General features: G+C 41.4%; 1 protein-coding gene across 1 annotated transcript in view; it reads right to left on the bottom strand.

The window, feature by feature from the left end:
• Nucleotides 1-3,519: 3,519 nt before the first annotated feature.
• CDV3 (CDV3 homolog) overlaps nt 3,520-18,696 on the bottom strand; it is a 15,780-nt gene continuing 603 nt past the window's right edge. Inside the window, 6 exon segments of the mRNA XM_059390940.1 lie at nt 3,520-3,691; nt 5,108-5,267; nt 8,585-8,730; nt 17,719-17,795; nt 18,548-18,657; nt 18,660-18,695. Of these exon segments, the coding sequence (XP_059246923.1) occupies nt 3,541-3,691; nt 5,108-5,267; nt 8,585-8,730; nt 17,719-17,795; nt 18,548-18,657; nt 18,660-18,695 (680 nt within the window). The 3' untranslated portion in view covers nt 3,520-3,540.

The following is an 18,696-nucleotide window of genomic DNA, read 5'->3' as shown; positions in this document are numbered from 1 at the left end:
TCACTAGTCACTAGTTACGAAGTGCAGATCAAAACCGCAAGGTACCAGCTCACACCAACTAGGATGACTAGAACTTGCCAGGTTAACTATGTAATTATGAGCATGTGAAGAAATAATCCTCAGATAGCACTGGTAGAAATGTAACATGGTGCAGCCACTTAAAAGTTTGGCAGTGACTCAAAAAGGTGTATGACCCAGCAATTTCACCACCAAATACAGAAAAAAGGATTGAAAACATACTGACAACTTATACATGGAGGTTCATAGCAGCATTATTCGTAACAAGGATAAAGTGGAAACCACCCAAATGTTCAAGTGATGAACGAATACTGAACATGGTGTCCACAAAGCTGTTTGGCATTACAACGAACAGTGCTAATGCATGCTACATGGACGACCTCAGACACCTACTAAGTCACAGAAGCTAGTCAGAAAAGACCCTGTCCAACAGCCCTGTTTATGGAAGATGTCCAGAAAGAGAAGTCTAAGGGACCAAGAATAGTTGTTGCCTAGGGCAGGGGACTTGGGGAAATGGTAAAGGATTGCTAATGAATATGGAATTTGGAAGGGGGAGGGGAGGATGAGAAATATGTCCCAGAATTCAGAGCGATGGTTGCACAATTTTTGAGACTATACTAAAAACAGTACTTACATGTAAATTTTAGGAGTGCAACTTTTGGCTCAAGAAAAAACAAAAAACACCAAAAAACAAAACCCCAACTATGGAAGATTTTAAGAGGGATGTTAGTGACAGGGACTTTTTTTTGGGGTGTTCTATTTAAAGTAGGGCTGTCAAGAAAACTCTCCATCAAGTAGCCAGAATGACCTAGCAGCAATTGTTAACATTAAACATTAAAATTCCATTACCAAAAGTGACTTAAAATATACCTTCTCTAGCCTAGAAAATGTAGAACTATAATGCAGACTAAATTCTGAACTTTAAAATAGTTGCTCATTTGACAAATGTGTAAGCTTCTCCTGGGACAAGGCCCGAGATCTTTATTTTACACAGTGAAGATTGTGGATTCCCTTGCTATGGTTTATGACAAATTTAATACACTAACAAAGAAAAAAACGTACATTTCAATGCTTAAACTTCCATGAAGAATACTCATCCTAGCGCTGCAGCCCCCTTCACTGCAGGTCTGTCTCGTTAACGTTCCTGGAACAGGAGTAGAAGAGTACCATCCTCCTCCGGCAATGGAGGAGTGGCATCAACTAGCCATTTTCAAAAACAGAGGATACACGTTAAGGGTTAAAAATAAAAACTACGGGGGGGGGGGTGGTGAATAAAAACAATCAGACCGCACAATCCATAGATTTACTTTTTATTGAATTTGTTAATGTTACAGAGTTCTTGCACTGCCAAACCATGCCTGAGAATTCAAAGAAAGAAATGGTACAATGGACAGCCTCACCCACCCATCATACAGTATATTAAAACTTGATTCATGTGCATTTTTAGATTTCACAATCTTTAAAAAGTTATAACAAGAGTTGGAATTTTAAATCTCCTGCAGGTCTTTAGATTTCTAGTATAGTATGCTATTAAATAAAAGTTCCACATACTCATCTCAGTTCATTCCTCAGTAACATAACCCCCAACAAAATTTTGCTGGAAAAAAAATGCATACTTTTCAGGGGAAATATGTGGCTCAAGATCCAAGATTATTTGTTAAGATTTTTGGTTCCCAAATGAAGTCTTCAGTTTAACCAAGAATCCCTTGTTTCTTGCTTAATCATCCAACCTCTCCTTGGCTGGCTCAGCTGCTCACCCCAGTACACCAGAAGGCAGGTACCCTGCCTGCTGCCTCAACCACCACCCAAGTCATGGCCCAGACATGGTTGGCAGGTCCTGTCAAGAGATACTGTGAACTCCTAGGAGTCAATTTCTGCACTGACACTTTCATCAAGACTGAACTCCTGGAGATGACCCACACCGGGGTAGTTTTACTCGCTCACTTGCTTCACTCTTGCCAGGAGCAAGTCTGCAACTCCAGCATTTGGCAAAGGGATTTATTAGAGAGAAACCCAGACTCTGCACCAAGTGGTCACATTCCACTTTGAAGTTATTTCTACTGAACCGAAGATACAAAACTAGTAAATTACCAGACTATCTCATTAGATGGAAAGACTTTTCAGTAATCCTGGGTAGCTTCCTGAAGTCCCTTTAAGGACTAAAAATTACTGGATAGTTTAAGCTGTAATTATTAAAAACAGAAGTGCTACATCGCCTGTCTTTCACCCCTGACTCTTCAAATGAACATCAAGACATACCAGGAGGTTGGTAACAGAGCTAAACTGGCACAATCACTGCATCTGTAGAAATGTTCAATACCTGAAAAATTTGGGCACAAGTTTATCTGGAAATCCTGTCAAAGATATGCAAGATCTGTGAAAACCTAAGTGGGTTTTAGGTTAAGGTTCTGCTCACCGTCGCTCTAAACTGCTAAGGGCCGGTCATTGAATCCCTTGGCCTGAGCAGAACCCACACTCTTTCCACTGCAGTTTACTGTACAGTTTAGACCTGATTAGAGGAGGCTTAGCAGCACCTGAAGTAGAGCCCCCCACATCCACTGCCCTTGACATCAAAGGCTATTTGGTTCCACTCTAGGGATTGGCAAATTCACAAGACATTTCACAATTCTAATGCGTATTTCAGGTCACTTATTTAACCAAGCAATATGCTCTGTGGAAGAACTTATTCCAAGTAAAAGGAAAAAAAAAAAAAGGAAAAAAAAGGCCTTAATGGGTGGAACACAGAAAAAGCACTACCCAAATAAAAAATTCCTAAAAGAAATAAGATTACTCCCTCCCCTACCCCCTTTCCCACTTGGTGGACCCAAGTTTGGTTGAATTTAATTTGTGGTTACCTCAGAATACAACTCAAAGCTTAAATTATAAAATCACAACCCTACAGAGATTATCTGAACACATGAGTTCTTTTGAGAGCGGCGTGTTCCAGGAAGTCTAACACAGCCCACTACAGAGTATCCTTAAGGGTGGGGCACAGGACAGGTTAATTAAGGTCACTTAAATCTTCATCTTTTACAGCAGATCAGAACCCAGATGGCTGACTTTCTGCAGGATTTCTGATAGGAATCCAGTAGAGCTGGTTTCAAGCTTCACACCGACACATACTAGCTGTAACCTTCCGTGTCCAGAAGTTGTGATCCACATGAAGTCCGCAACGAGTGCAGCAAACCTGAGGTAGTCAGCCCTTACGAAGGCTCAGTATCTGAACATAAAAAGATTTTGAAATGACCACTGGCTGCAGTTTGTTTTTGTATCGGCAGAGTAACAACGAAAGAGCACTGCTGAATCTAGTTCACACATTTACAGAACAGTGAGAATCCCCCTAAATCCAGTATATACAAAGAGCAGCTGGGACACCTGCACCTCCACAGTGCCACAGGGCCGGTCACTTATATCGAGTGGTCTGCATCGGCTGTGGGTCCAGCAGAGATCAGATGATGAATGGCTGTTCCTGGTGGTTAGCTGCAGTCTAGTTACCTTAGAAGGGTTAGCAAAGACCATTTCTTAATTGTACTGTGTGTGGCTGCTTTTCTGATTTTCAAGCACAGCATACTGGTTGTCTAGCTGAAGTTTAAGGGCCTGGTTTTTTGAAACCTCATCCCTACCTCTAGTTTTGTGTCTTACTACTTCAAAGCTCTTCTCCATTTCTTTATCCCTAAGGGAAAAGAAATGTAATCAGTAAATTTCTTCTTCACTAGGTTATTGATCCTCCAAAAAAAAAGCCACACATCCCCCCTTTGAAGTAACCTGAGTTTGGGTTATACCACTTACTTTTACATAAGACCTACGTTAGTATGGTGATATATTTTTTCGTAACAGTGAAAAGTCTCTTCAGATTTCTTTCAGTTAGTGTTAAGTTAGGAAAAGAAAGCAGGTCTTCCGGTAAAAGCAAAGCAGTGTAATGCAACCTTTCAGAAAGTGGCTTAGGAACCATTTCATAGGAATTCTCTACTTTCGACAGTGGGGGAAACCTGCACATTAAATCATCATCAGATCATTTTCTGGGCTTTGAAGAAACAGAAAACACAAATACCGAATCTCTATGGTCCTATTTTCTGTGGCAGCAATCTATTTGAATACTGTTTACTGCAAACCTATTTTGGGACCAACTTGAAGACAACTGCAAAGTCAAAAGGCTATCTGATGACACGGTGATTCCTTCTAAGAGTCACTTTTATTTTTAGCAAATACAAACAATACATTTCTTTATGCCTAAGGGCAACAATTTTCTGATTCAAGTCAGGTTCTACTCATTATTCAATGATTTCTCCTCACTTCTCCTTGATGGGAGTGGATCAGATAAAGCAAGTTGAGTCCCGTGGGGAATCACTGCCCCTTATTCTGTGGGACAGAGCACAGGTGCAAGTCCAATGGAGGCTTAAGTTCAAGCCAGATGGGCTCTCAAAGAGACAAAAAGACTGGTATTTACTTTAAAAGCCACCCCCCACCAAAACCAGTATTTCCATCTGATGTCCTTTACATTTCTTGCCATTTTATTTACTTAAAAAATAAAATAAAATAAAAATTAAAAATTCATGTCCCTACAAAGGATGTGGAAGTGCCATATGTGGTCATTTAATTCCAGGTAGCATTCATTTTAAGTACCTGCTGAAATAAGATTATTTTAGTATTAGATTTATAAATGCCAACATCTTTCATCTTTTCACATCAACTGGGAATACAATGAAATATTGCTCTTACAGTTCTAGTTTCCATGTTATAAGGAACATGTGTGCTTACAAAGAATTCTATATAGATACATGTCATAGAATTCTATATAGATACATGTCATAGCTACAGAACAACACAAACCAGGAATAAAGAAACTTTTGTAGACAATGTCTGTCTTTGGTGCTTCTTCCCCACTGCCCCCTTCCAGGGTCCTTACCCCTTTCCCCACCCTCAGGCTTGTAAGTCCCAGGTAATGCACAGCTGCCTGTCGGCTGTAGCCTGGACTTTACCAAGGAGACCCCCCCCCCCCCACCTCAGCTGGTTTTTCCTATCTCCCATATCCCACTCACTGGCCAAGGACAGGGTTCCCAGACTAAAGGCAGGAGTTGACAGTACTTACTTCCGGCTTTCTACATGCTTGGCAGTGGACTGCAGGGATGGGAACTGTGTATCACTGTAGATTTCTGGTGGTCCTTGTGGTGTTTTCCTTGTTGTGGTTAACCTGGCTCCAGGAGGCCTATACACACCGCTAGTCATTGCCGGTTCTGGGGTCTCTGTAACTAACATTTCATAACAGTTTAGAGAAACTATTCAAATGCCTTGGCATTCTAATAAACTAGTCCCGCATTCCCAATGACTTGACAATTACAGAAAAAACCCCAATACCTACACAAGAAGTCTCTCTGGACAACAGAAGAAAGTTATCTGAGAAAATGTCTGACAGTGAAAATGCTCTTCTCTCTCAGGGGCAGTCTTCTAACTTCTCTTCCATGTACAACACTTCGCCTTCCTATGTAAAGGAGTTCTTTCAAACTTACTGGAAGTGGGAGAGGATCTCTTTTGTGGACCTGGGACACAGTCTGTCAGCTACTGTCTTTCAGAACAGCACAACCTCAGCCCTCAGTTTACATACAGGTAAATGTGGGTAATGACTTCTTTATCTGTTTGGTGGGTTAGATAACACACCATGTGTAAAGAATTTACTTATGAAAATGCTTGTGTATATACTTACTTCTAAAAGGCTAGTAAAAATAAGCCACTACATATCTTTAATAATTTCCTTGTCTTCCACATCAGTGGATTTTAAGGATGTCTTATTTTATAAACACAGGTAAAGCAGGGAAAGAATGAGGCAGCTGAGCAGCCCAGTCTTACAGGATGGCTAATGTTTTCGGGACAGTATCTTTCAGCCTTTCCTTATGTATCATTTTTTCTCTCCCCATTCTTAATATGAATTCAGTATTTTATAATGTGTGTTTTTCATTTATCAAAAACTTCATTTCAAATAAACGCCTACGCCATCATTTATTAGCTGCAATATAATGCAGCCATTTGAATACTACTATAAAAGCTTATTGTCTCATACAGCTTTTAATTAAGTGTGGGAAAGCTGTAGTATCACACACATTCATTAGTGACTGAGCACCTGCTGTGTCAGACGCTGTTCTAAACTGCACCGTGGAAGATACAAATGTTAAGGACATGCCTTCAGGAACTGGACTGGATATTCAGGCTGCTAGCTACATGCAGCCATCTGAAATGAAATAAACTTTTAAGAATTCAGTTCCTTAGGTCTAGTAGTCTAGTGGCATTTTAAGTGCACAACCACCACCTGTGGCTAGCAGCTATTTCGGTAAACAATGCCATTCTGTCACTGCAAAAGTACTGTGGGGCAGTGCTCGGCTCGAGGGAGGAGACGCATCCACATAAAGGTTGGTGCCCAACCGAAAATGAGTAGGGGAAGGGACTGTAAAGGGAGCACACGATGGGCAGGGGTCTCAGTGTTGAGGTGGAAACCAAACAAGGCCTAAAAGCCATAAGGAGGCAAACTTAATCAGAGTAGGCAAACAAGCCAAATCTGGTCTGACTCCAGCTTTCCTAAATGGCTCAATGGAATGCAGCGACACTCACTGGGTGTCTGCATCAGCTGCCTCTGTGCTGTCACAGCAGGGCTGGGCAACTAAAATCCTCTTCCGTGCGGCCCTCAAAATCTAAATTACCTCTTATCTGGCCCTTTACAGAAGCAGCTTTCTTAGAGGCTCCTAATATAAAGGAAAGAGGATTCAGGATGAGAACCTAGACAAAAAGGGCCTGTGGCAGCAGTGTACCTGGTATCCTCAAGAAGCAGGGTAAGCGAGGACCAGATTCAAAGAAACAGCAAGTCAGAAGAAGGGATCACAAGGCAGGGATCCCAAGCCTTGCAGGTCACTGAGAACTTCAGCTTCTCTTTGGGGGGGGCGGGGGCATGCACAGAAGCAGACAGACCAGCAAAGAGATGACCTCACTGATCCATATAAAAATTAACAGTTCAAAGCAGAGTGGTAGCAGTGGCCCTGGAGAGAACTAGTCACACAGAATCTGATTTTGAAAATATAGACAAAACAAATTTACTGACAAATGAGATTTAGGTGTGGAGCAAGGAAAAGGCATCAAAGAGGACTCCAAGAGTTGTGGCCTAAGGGACTGAATGAACAGCAAGGAGATTAGGAAAGCCGTGTGCTCACCCCCGACATGGGTTTGAACTGCATGGCTCCACTAACACATTCATGTTTTGGATAAATACGGTAGAGAACTGTAAAGGGATTTTTTCTTTATGCTTTTAGTAATTTTCCTCTAGCTTATTCTAAGGATATAGTAGGATAAATATATAAAATGTGTTGTTACTGATAACAACTAGTAACTGGTTACTGGTATGTTTGTTACTCTTAAGGCTTTTAGTCATAGCAGGCTCTCAGTAGTTAAATTGTCCAAGGGTCCACTGTACATGAGTTCAGCTGGGGATATGCGGATATCGAGATGCCGGCTTGGCGGCTAAGTGTGTGTGGAGGTCAGGAGAGAAGTTAGCTGGTGTGAATTTTGGAGTTGCCGGCATGTGGACACTGTCAAGGGAGGGAGGGCACAGAAAAGAGAGTGGCAGGGACTGACCACTGGGGTAGGTTCTCTCTCAGAGGCAGGAGAAAAGAAAGTCCAGCCAGGGAGATAGAATCAACAGTGGAGGGAGCAGGAGACTGTGGTGTCCTGGGGTGATCAGCTATATAGCAAGCGCTGCTGATGGGGCAAACTGGGTGAGGATGGAGACCTGGACACTGAGGTTAGCAATGCTCAGGTCATCAGAGATAAAGTAAAAAAACCTAAATGGAAAAGCATATATATACACATCTAGCAAAGGGCTAGAAAGGATGCCAAGAATGCTGATACATACTAATTGTCTGTGATCTCTGGGCAGTAAGATTTGGAGTGAACTATTATTCTATTATTCTGCATTTTTAAAAAATGGGTATATGTTATAACGTAATGTTTCTCAAACTTCTCTCAACACTGCCATTTCTAAGGAACCCTTTCAGACATCTGTTTCCTAAACACCATGCCCCCACACCAGGAAATGTTAATACCACAGATACACTGTGCACCTGCTCGCTGTTGCCCTCTGGTGGGCAACACCCCACTAGAAGATCTAACACTTCATGCTCCCACCAAGAACCTCTTACTATCAACTCTTAGGAATGAAAATGTGCCCTTCTGAGAATTCATGCCTCAAGACAGAGTAAATGAGGAACAGGGTAAAAAACATAAAGACGGGTGGAAACACAGGTACAATTTCCCTTAGCCAACTGTCAAAAATTGACATAAATTACAAGTATTTAAGTTTGGCAAGTTAGTTTACATATAAATTTAAGGAGCCTACAGAAAAGCACGTCTCTTAAGGTCTAAATTCTTTTACACAGGATGTGAAACTCTTCAGACAGACAAATACAAACATCTCTCTTAAGAGCAGAAAGGAACCCCACTCATTCTCCTACAAGCATTCATTTAGTTGCATGCCAACAGTACATTGAATTATACAGACAGCTGTAGGAGAATAAAGTATTAAGCTTACCAATTACTGCAGCAGGAGGTGCTTGCACTGGGGCTGTTTTATTCCAGGGGCCTGAAGATTTCTCTATACCACCACCGCCACCTCCACCTTCTTCCCAGTTATCACCTGGATCTTCTCTTTTCTCATTATCATCTTCTTCCTTTTCACTAGTGGAAAAGCAAACAAGTGAATTCAATTACAGAACTACCAGGAAAATCACCACTCCATATCCTCGTTTTGTTTCAAGGCTGATCTGTGTGACCCTAAGACAAGTTAGTCACCCAACCTCTTCAGAGCCCCAGTGACCCACCTGCTTAAAAGAGACAGAGACAGAAATAGGGGATTTTATCTGTTATACACTGGGACTTCCACGTGACTTCGTATGAAAGGACTGCACTGCTACAAAACATTTAGAAAACTACTTGGTCTGATAGTCTCTGCTTTCCTTTCTTGCAAACCTCATATAGTCAAGAACACTTAGAAATATTTACCATACTACCATGCCAGGCTTAGGACAATCTATGTCATTACATACAGCAGCCCCAAGAAAGAGCAGGACCCCAGCTACCAACCTCACGAAACTGCGGGAGAAGAGGCCAGACTAACCTGAGAAAAGGGGACTTAAGAGGGATTAAGAGGGTAAGCTCTGGATTTTTCTAGGACCAGACCAGAGTGGCTGAATAGGCACTTATGGTAAGCAAATTTTCAGTAATACAAGTTTTTTTTAGTTGTATAATTTCATTTCCTAATCCTTTAGCACCTATTACAAAATACTCTCAAAATGAGAATTCACATTCCAAAAGAAACAAGCCTGTGTTCAGTGTTGACATCAGTGCTACAGACTTTGTTAGTGCCAGTCTCTACTGTTTGACACAGGGAAGATACAGAACTGGTTTCTATCACCAGATAGGTCACCCATTTAAAGAAGAGAATACAAAAACTCAGTTTCGTGACAGTGGTGGTTTTTCCTAGAACTTCAGCCTATCAACCTCCTTTACCATTCTGACCACGCTTTTCTCTCCTACTGGAAAAAAACAAAACAAAACAAAAAAACCCAGGGCAGTTGCCTAAAGCTGTCCTCCGCCTTTTACTCTTTCAGACATCTTCTCCCCTTGATGCCTGATCAGTGATCATGGTCTTAACAATGCGAAGATGACTCCCACCCTATTGTGCATGACCCTGGGAACATCACGGCCCCTCCTGGCTTCTACAAAAGGACAATCAAAGAGTGTTTTCCTGACATTTCTGTTAAAACAAGGAAAGTGCTAGCTGTAAGACAAATTTCTCAAATAACCAACGGTCTCCTTTGAAGACCCTTATAGAGGGTGTGGGTGGCTCAATCAGTTTAAGCGTCTGCCTTCAGCACAGGTCATGATCCTGGGGTCCTGGGATCAAGTCCTGCCTCAGGTTCCCTGCTCAGTGGGGACCCTGTTTCTCCCTCTGCCTCCCCACTTCCCTGACCAGTATCTGTCCCTCTGACAAATAAAAAAGTAAGATCTTAAAAAAATAAAAAAGACAGAGGAATATTTCAAAGACAATGACCACCAACAGAGGTGATTCCAGATTTTGGAGGCCTAGGGTGACAATCAGGGAGGGGAGAGGGGAATGAACACATCCTCAGCCAGAATTTGTAGCATGATTTTACTTAAGACTGTAAGAGGAAAAAAGATTGAGAATAGGGCCAAGCCACCCTTCAGTTTCCCTTTTTTTGTTAACACATAATATAATCTATACAGCCATTTAAAATAGAATTCCTTTTTTGTTAACACATAATAGAATCTGTATAGCCGTTTAAAATGCTGACATAGGGGTGCCTGGGTGGCTCAGTGGGTTGGGGCCTCTGCATTCGGCTCAGGTCATGATCTCAGGGTCCTGGGATCGAGCGCCGCATCGGGCTCTCTCCTCCGCGGAGAGCCTGCTTCCTCCTCTCTCTCTGCCTGCCTCTCTGCCTACTTGTGATCTATCAAATAAATAAATAAATAAAATCTTTAAAATGCTGACATGGAAGGAATATTCATGTCAGTTAAGCCAATGGCTTTCTAAAACAAAATCTATACACCTTAATATAAGTAGAAGGACATTCTGATTAAAAAAAAAAGAAAAAAAAAAACAGTTTGAAAAAGTAGCTGGGTGCTAGTATGCCTGATTTTATATTTTTCATGCAGCAAGTAGTTACGAGCAGATTCTAAAACCAGACTTCCTGGTTCAAATCATCTGGGTTTTGCCACCGACTAGGCCAGGAGACTTTTAAGTATGACACTTAACTTTTGTATGCCTCAGTTTCCTCTATGTAAAATAGGGATAATAGTTCTGTTATAAAAATTAAATGAGTTAATGGATACAAAGCACCAAGAAAAGTGCCTGGCATAGAGTAGGTGCTGTTAAATGTTACGACTTTTTTTTGGAGTGGGGGGTGGGGCAGAGGGAGAGAGAATATTAATTAAGCAGATTCCACACTGAGTATGGTGTCTGACAAGAAGCTCAATCTCACAACCCCAGCTGAAACCGAGTCGGACGCTTAACTAACTGCACCACCCAGGCACCCCACTATTACATGCTTTTTAATATCCATCTGAGTTTTCAGAGAGATGCCATCTTTATACTAGGAAAAAAAAATAAGAGAACAAAACTCAAAATCTCAAAAACCCACAACACGAACAGTTCTTTGTAAATAGATATATTTTTTTAAAATAGATTTTTAAAAATGAGATACTAAACACTATGACCCTGTGTTTGACAATTTACACATAGAAAGAATAACCAGGTAAGGCTATGAAGGTCCTAATTTATCCAGGAGTCTAACAGTGGTATCCTAACATTAGAACTGTTCCAAAATATTTTTTTTCAGTCATCCATTTCTAAGAACTGATGCCAATAATTTTACTTTCATGTAATTTGCTTGGTTCCTGAGTAAAAACCCAAGTGTTATTTACCTAGTTACGTAAGACTTGTTAGTCTGTCCCAGTAACCCAATCCCAGCCAGACAAGGAAGTAAGACCCCTACAAGGACTTTAAGAACCTTCACGGCACTTTTATACTCATATAGATCCCCAAGGTAAGCTAGCTTTCTGTTTGTCATTTACATTGTGAAACACTTACCTCAGCAAAATGTGCTGAATCACTTGTTCAAACATACACACTATATTCTAAAATAGATTTTTCTTCAAATTCTCTAATATTTAGTGATTAATATATCTAAACTGCAATTATCAGCTTACAGTAAGCAATTAACTGAACACTAAAAAATTTTAACACTGATTATCTCTAAGCAGAAGGGATTAGAGATCACTCTCATACATTTTTAAAGCTGTTATACCTTTTAAAAACCCTTAAAAAATATAGTTTTTCTAATTCACAGTAAGATACTAAAGAAAAGCCCCAAATTGGCCTGGCAGAATACTGATGATCCATGTAAAAGAAGTTCCTTTACTGTAATGTTTACTACCTCTTCACTCTGAGACAAGTGAAGAATGAATAAATCTAAAGATCCCTTTAAATTACAAAATATTACTAAGTAAGAGGAGTTTAATTAAAGGGATTGTGCATCTGTAATAATAGGCACAAGACAACCTAATATTTTGGTTTCTTAAGATTCTCAAGTATTAAACCAAACATTGGAAATTGTCTAGTAAGGATCTTTCATCCAAGAGAGAGAAGGAACAAAGGCCCAGAGAAGCTAAAAGCCTTGTCAAAAGGCTGTAGGACTAAGGGCAGGGTAGAAATAACTTAAAATTTTATCTGATTACTTTTTCTTACTTACACACTTCCAGAAAATGTCAAATCTCTAAATGTCTTAAAATACACGTTGCAAAGAATCATTTCCACAGGAGGTAATTAGGCTAAAATTTGGTATTTGACCCGAAAGAATACATAGCTAAATATATAGCTGATTAATTTATCAGCTAAATTTCACATTTCTAAACACTACACTGCTACTTGTAAATACATTATCACAATATACAGTCTATGGTCTTAAATATGCAACAGTCTGTAAGGTACTCGTGGTAGTATAGCTGAATGAAGCAAGAAAATGTAATATTTACTGAGTATCTAGAAGGCCAGACCCTGTCATAGAACTTCACAAATTAAACCTCACAATAACACCAAGGCAGGCAGGAGACTTAATGTACAAAGAAGACACAGACACTCAGACTAAAATTTAAGCCCCTTCCCCAGGGCTAAAAACTGGCAAGCCAAACCCCTTGTCTTCAGAGCTCATACTCTCTCATGTTGCTTCTTTCATTTTATCCTCTTTAGAGCTCTAACATGACACAAATTTTCTCTATTTTGAGCAAATTCATTTTCAGTACGGCTGATCAGGATTACACAACCTGCAGCAGTTTCTTAATAAAGATGGGACATCATTACCTCTTTATCTCACAGGACATTACATGAGAGTTTATACATCCTAACCCTCCTTCCCCAATTACTAGGGTTTTAGCAGCTAAAACAAAATCCAGACTTGACTGTGCTTCTGCATCTCCACTGGTTTGCCCTATTACCCAACCACTGTTACAACAGCAAAATCACTAGACATGGCCTGATGAGCTATGCTGGCGGCTTCCTCCGAAGACTTTCTCAATGCCTTCATGGGAGACTAAGTGTCTCTCTCCTGTGTTCCACAGTATCCTGCCCGTCACTGAAATGATCTACTGGTGTGTTTAGTAGAGCAGGAATTATTTCTATAACCCTGATGTCTGGCACACTACAGTCACACTAAGATTTGCTACAATGAATCCAGCTTTGCTGCAGGAGTGATTTCTTCAAGTAACAACTTACCCAGCTCTACCTAATGGTTTTAAAAGTCTAGATTCCTTTTTTGTTGTTGTTAAGATTTTATTTATTTGACAGACAGAACATGCACAAGCAGGGGGAGCAGCAGAGGAAGAGGGAGAAGCAGGTTCTCTGCTGAGCAGGGAGCCCAATGCAGGACTCAATCCCAAGGCCTTGGGATCATGACCCGAACTGAAGGGAGATGCTTAGCCAACTGAGCCACCCAGGTGTCCCTAGAGTTCTAGATTTTTTCTTCTTTTTTTCTTTTTTTTTAAAGATTTAGTCGACAAAGAAGAGAGGGAACATAAACGGGGAGCGGAAGAGGGAGAGGCAGGCTTCCCGCCAAGCAGGGAGCCTGATGAAGGACCTGATCCCAGAACTCTGGGATCGTGAGATAAGCAGAAGGCAGATGCTTAATGACCAAGCCACCCAGGCACCCCGAGTTCTAGATTTATTAAGAAGGTTCCTAAAAAAAAAAAACCACTGGGCTCCAAGAACTCATTTTTTTAAAGCAAGCCCAAAATGACGCTTGAATTCACAACCTTGAGACTGAGTCACATGCTCCCCCTACTGAGCCAGCCAGGTGCCCCTCCAAGAAGTCAATTTATTACCGAAACATGACAAATGCTCAACATTTAGTAACTTCAATATTAAATTAAATGGGGCCTACAGGTCCCATTTAGACTGCTAACAATCCAACAATCCAAGCTCCAATGTTAAGCCCCTTTTATCACCATCCCAATGGCACCCCTCTAAAGAACTTGTCTCTACATCATGAGGACCTTGAACACATCTATTAATTTAGACACAAAATCTGTATGCAAGTTCTTTTAATACTCTTGGCACTTTAATCTTGAGCTAGTTGGTAAATGTGTTAGAACATTAATACAGCATTGTTTGCCGCTACTGAAAATTTCCTTTCAAATGAACACTTATCTTCAATAAAGGTCCAGCATGCTAACCTATCATAAGGTCTAGTGTCAAAAAAATTTTAAGGCTATATGCAGAATTTACAGCTGACTAAAGCAAATGTGACAAAAATGATAAGGAGATCTAAGCAAAGAGTATATGGGTACTTATTTTATCTTTCTTGGAACTTTCATGAGGTTTCTCATTTTTCAAAGCAAAAAGTTGGAAGAAAAAAACTTTAAGATTATGAGGCTGTAAATGTCAAGGTATTTTAAGTCAAACTCCAAAGTTTCATATTCCCTTGTCTCATACAGAGATAGCAAAGCTGCCTCTCTCATAGAAAAAGTTTAACAAATTGAAGGCATAAAGAATCATGTGCCCCACCTTCTCAAAGCTATGTCCTTTCTTCTGCCCCTTCCTAAGTAAGGGCTTCTGCCTAAAAGATTAAGACCAAGCTATAAAAGACAATAATTCTACAGCTGAACACTCTGAGAGGGACTTTTGTTTGGTATGGTCATACTCATGTCAACCTGAACATGTCATTTTCTATCAGGTTCATAGTGAACTGACTCACCAGTCTTTAGTCATGATAGTAGTCAGCGTACTTCCACTACCCCTTGTCCTCAAATCTTGGTATTATAAATCAGTTGCCTCATGGTTAAATAACAGACTGCCAAGACTAAGTCATTCTAATTTACCCAATGAATAGAGAAGATTAGTATTGCTGAGTGGGTATTTTACAAATACCCTATTCAAAAATCCTCACAACAATCCTAGGAGTTGTCTCAATTCTGCAGATCAGAACCAACACTCCAAAGTAAAATGACTTGCCCACAGTCACACATAAGCAGAAGCTGAAACCCAGGCTCCTCTTTCCCCAAAGTCCATGTTTTCGTGACATTATCAACTCCATCCCATTTATGTGGGAAACCTACTTCCACTCCTTTGAAGAAAACAAAGTGTCTTCTTTCCTTGGGGATCCCAAGCCTACCGAGTTTCACTGTCAAAACATTTAATACAAAGTTTACAAGGATAGACAGTATATAGTGTGAAAATCTGTCATTATTAGACCTTAGATGATGTCTCACACTCAAGTCTTTCCTGAAGGCGGTTAGATCATGAAGGTAGTGGAAAAAATACTCTTGACTCCAGGATGACTGAGGAGCCACAAAGGCAGCTTCCTGAAAACATGTTTTCCAATGGTAGGTTAGAGAAAGACATGTGGCAGACCACTCAGGAGTAAGACTAGGTGCTAAGAATAACGAGAAAAACAACATAAAAGCTAGTCAAGTTTCAGGTCAAGCAGAATTTAAACACTCGTACTAGCTGAGATTTACCTACGCCCCTGGCAGAGGTGAAAGACATAATTTAAGAAATGTTTCATTATCTCTGGAATAGCCAGAAAGACACAATAACCTTGAGTATGGATATGGGATATATAATCAAGGACACAAAAATAGACCTCCATAATAAAAAAAATAAAAATAAAAATCCTCCCATAATATAATAAAATCAATTTCTAGCATTCAGTGAATTCGAAACATTTCCCCTCAGAAAGTGTTACTCTTGCTCAGTAAGTTCAACACAGTTAAACACTATTCCTCCTGTCATTCAATCTTCAGAATTTGCAGTTAAGAACCTGTGCTTAGGGGGTGCCTGGGTGGCTCAGTGGGTTAAGCCTCTGCCTTCGGCTCAGGTCATGATCTCAGGGTCCTGGGATGGAGCCCCGCATCGGGCTCTCTGCTCCGCAAGCAAGGAGCCTGCTTCTCCATCTCTTTCTGTCTGCCTGCCTACTGATCTCTCTGTCAAATAAATAAATAAAATCTTAAAAAAAAAAAAAAAAAAAAAAAAAGAACCTGTGCTTAGGAAAGACAGACCAAGAGCCTTATTTTACAGCCAAACAGGAACCACACAGCCAGTGCCAAAGCCCCAATGGATAAGAACTTCACATCTCCTCCTCTTCATTTTCACAGGCCAAACCCCAGAAATCAGGGAAAAAAAAAATTTTTTTAAGGGAAATTTTCTTAACTAACCTCTCTAGAAACATCTCACATACAAATTCAAGAAGTTTTGGGGAGTAAAATTTAGCCTTATCACTTCTACTTATCATTACTTCAAAAGAACCTCAAGAGTGGAGAAGCCCCATTTCCTAAAACGTTTCCCACAGTCAGTCAGGTTTCACTTTGGTTAAGCTCACTACAGACGAGAAAGAACCTAGGAGATAAACGTCTGGCACTCTGGGAGGTATTCAACAGAAGTAAAAAATATTAGCCCTGGTGTTTGAATTTGAGTAACTTATGTAAGGCCATAAATATTACCACTTGGAGAAGTAATAAAACAGTATTCTGTTAAGGAAAATCACTTCTGCCCGAGTGCCACATGGTCACTGGTATACACAAGCTGCAAACTTCGAACTGGAGGCAGTTCATTACATCATTTATTTCTTTAAACTGGGAATTAAAGAGTTTTAACCTTAAAAACGGTGAAACCATACATTCACCCATTAAAGTAAGACATCTATTCACATGAATCTAAAACCAACTATCACATATTTGACTTAATAATCCCCTAAACCAACCAACCCATTTTTCAAAAAAAAAACCACTGTCTTCTTGAACCTTTTTTTTTTTTTAAAGATTTTGTTTATTCATTTAAGAGAAAGAGAGAGAGAAAACAAACAGCGGCAGTGGGAGAGGGAAAACCAGACTCCCAACTGAGGTGGGGAGCCCAACAGGACCTGGAAATCATGACCTGAGCAGCAGATGCTTAACCATCTGAGCCACCAAGGTGCCCCTGTTTTCTTGAACTTTAAAAATAACATGCTCAGACTATTTGATGCCCTATAAAATTCTAGGGAGAAAAAATCTGCCGTGTTAGGATACTGATTATTCTTGGGGGTGAAGGTAGTGACTAAAAGGGCTTTAGATAACCTCTGCAGGAGTAATGTTCAGTTTCTTGACCTTGCTGTTGATTACACAGATTGGTCTCACTGGGTGAACATATAAAATCTGTACATCAATTAAGTATACTTAAATTACAAAAATACGTATGTACTAACTTGCTTATTGGAGAGATCTGAAAACCACGTTATTTTTGAATCAAATGAACAAAACCCCTAGGTTCAACACACCAATGTTAAAAGTGAATGTCTTCAAACCACAAAATCCATTTCATTTTAGTGGTCTCAAATAAGTAGGCAAGCTCTCACAGGATTTTGGAGCGGACAGCTAATTTGATCAGCATACAGAAGGACTGCCCCCACAGAGACAAGGAAGACACAATCCATTACAGCCCTAATATGCATATCTAAAGCATGAGGCCCCTGTGATACAGTTTGGGGGCCAGTGAAAAACCAAACATACTATACCTATCCTGCATGAGGCCCCTGTGATACAGTTTGGGGGCTAGTGAAAAACCAAACGTACTATACCTATCCTAAGGGTTATCTCAACGCGTTTGTAACCAGACCATACCTTATTTGCATCGCCTGAACTCTGAGGCCGCTGTAATCAACCTCTTTTTGCTCAAATTCTTTCCACTCATCTTCATCCTGTAACACACACACCATTTGGTCAATTAAAGCTATGTGTTAAAACACAACTAAGGCAAATATCAGACTATGAAAAGAGGATCACGCGTCTGGAACCTAAAATACAGACTCGTTTTCTGGCCAAAGGCCCTTTTAAAAATGATCCCAAGGCGGCCGACTAGGCTAGAGGACAAACGTGCCCAGCAATCCAACCCTCTTGCTTCCACCGGGTTCCCTCCAGAGAGCTGTTACTTTAAAAGCAACCAGGAAAAGTCGAATGAAAAAGTCAATGGTAACCCCACAACTAAATGTCTACCACAATGTTGTCATGAGACTTATTCTGTTACGGGTTTAGAGGCCAAACCATGGCAATTAAAGCTGCCACAAATGCGATTGTTAGAAAATTCTGCTCAGACTGGCGGGCTGAAGTCAGAACACCAAATTACTCAGAGCAGACGTCACTCGATAAATGCTGCTCTGGGCTGGGTACTTCGGACCCAAACTCATTTCCCCTCGAGGGTACCGCGGACCGACTCTCGGTCCCGGCCAGCGACACGAGGTGGAGGGGCGGGGCGGGAGAGGGCTGGGGGTCCCGCGGGGAGAGGCCGGCCGGCCCGGCGTGGGAAGCCCCCGTCACATGGCCAGCCTCCGCGCCCGTCCGCCCGCTGGCCGGCCCCTCCCGGACGCTTCCCCGGGCGGGCGGCCGGCGGGGGCGGGCACATGGGCGCAAGCGCGCGGCCCGGCCCCGAATCCCGGCCTCTCCGGCCCCTCACCTTAGTCACGGCCTTGGTGGCGGCCCCGGGGCCGGAGGCCCCCGCGCCCGCGGTCCCGCCGTCGCCCGGCCGGGCCCCCGCGCCCGCCCCGCCGCCCGCCGCGCCCGCCTAGGGGATCGCGAGCCGGCGCCGCCGCTCGAAGCCGCCGG

The sequence above is a fragment of the Mustela nigripes genome, chromosome 2 (genome assembly GCF_022355385.1).
Source record: "Mustela nigripes isolate SB6536 chromosome 2, MUSNIG.SB6536, whole genome shotgun sequence".
In the NCBI taxonomy this organism is placed as follows: domain Eukaryota; kingdom Metazoa; phylum Chordata; class Mammalia; order Carnivora; family Mustelidae; genus Mustela; species Mustela nigripes.
This window is presented reverse-complemented; position numbering and strand designations above follow the sequence as displayed.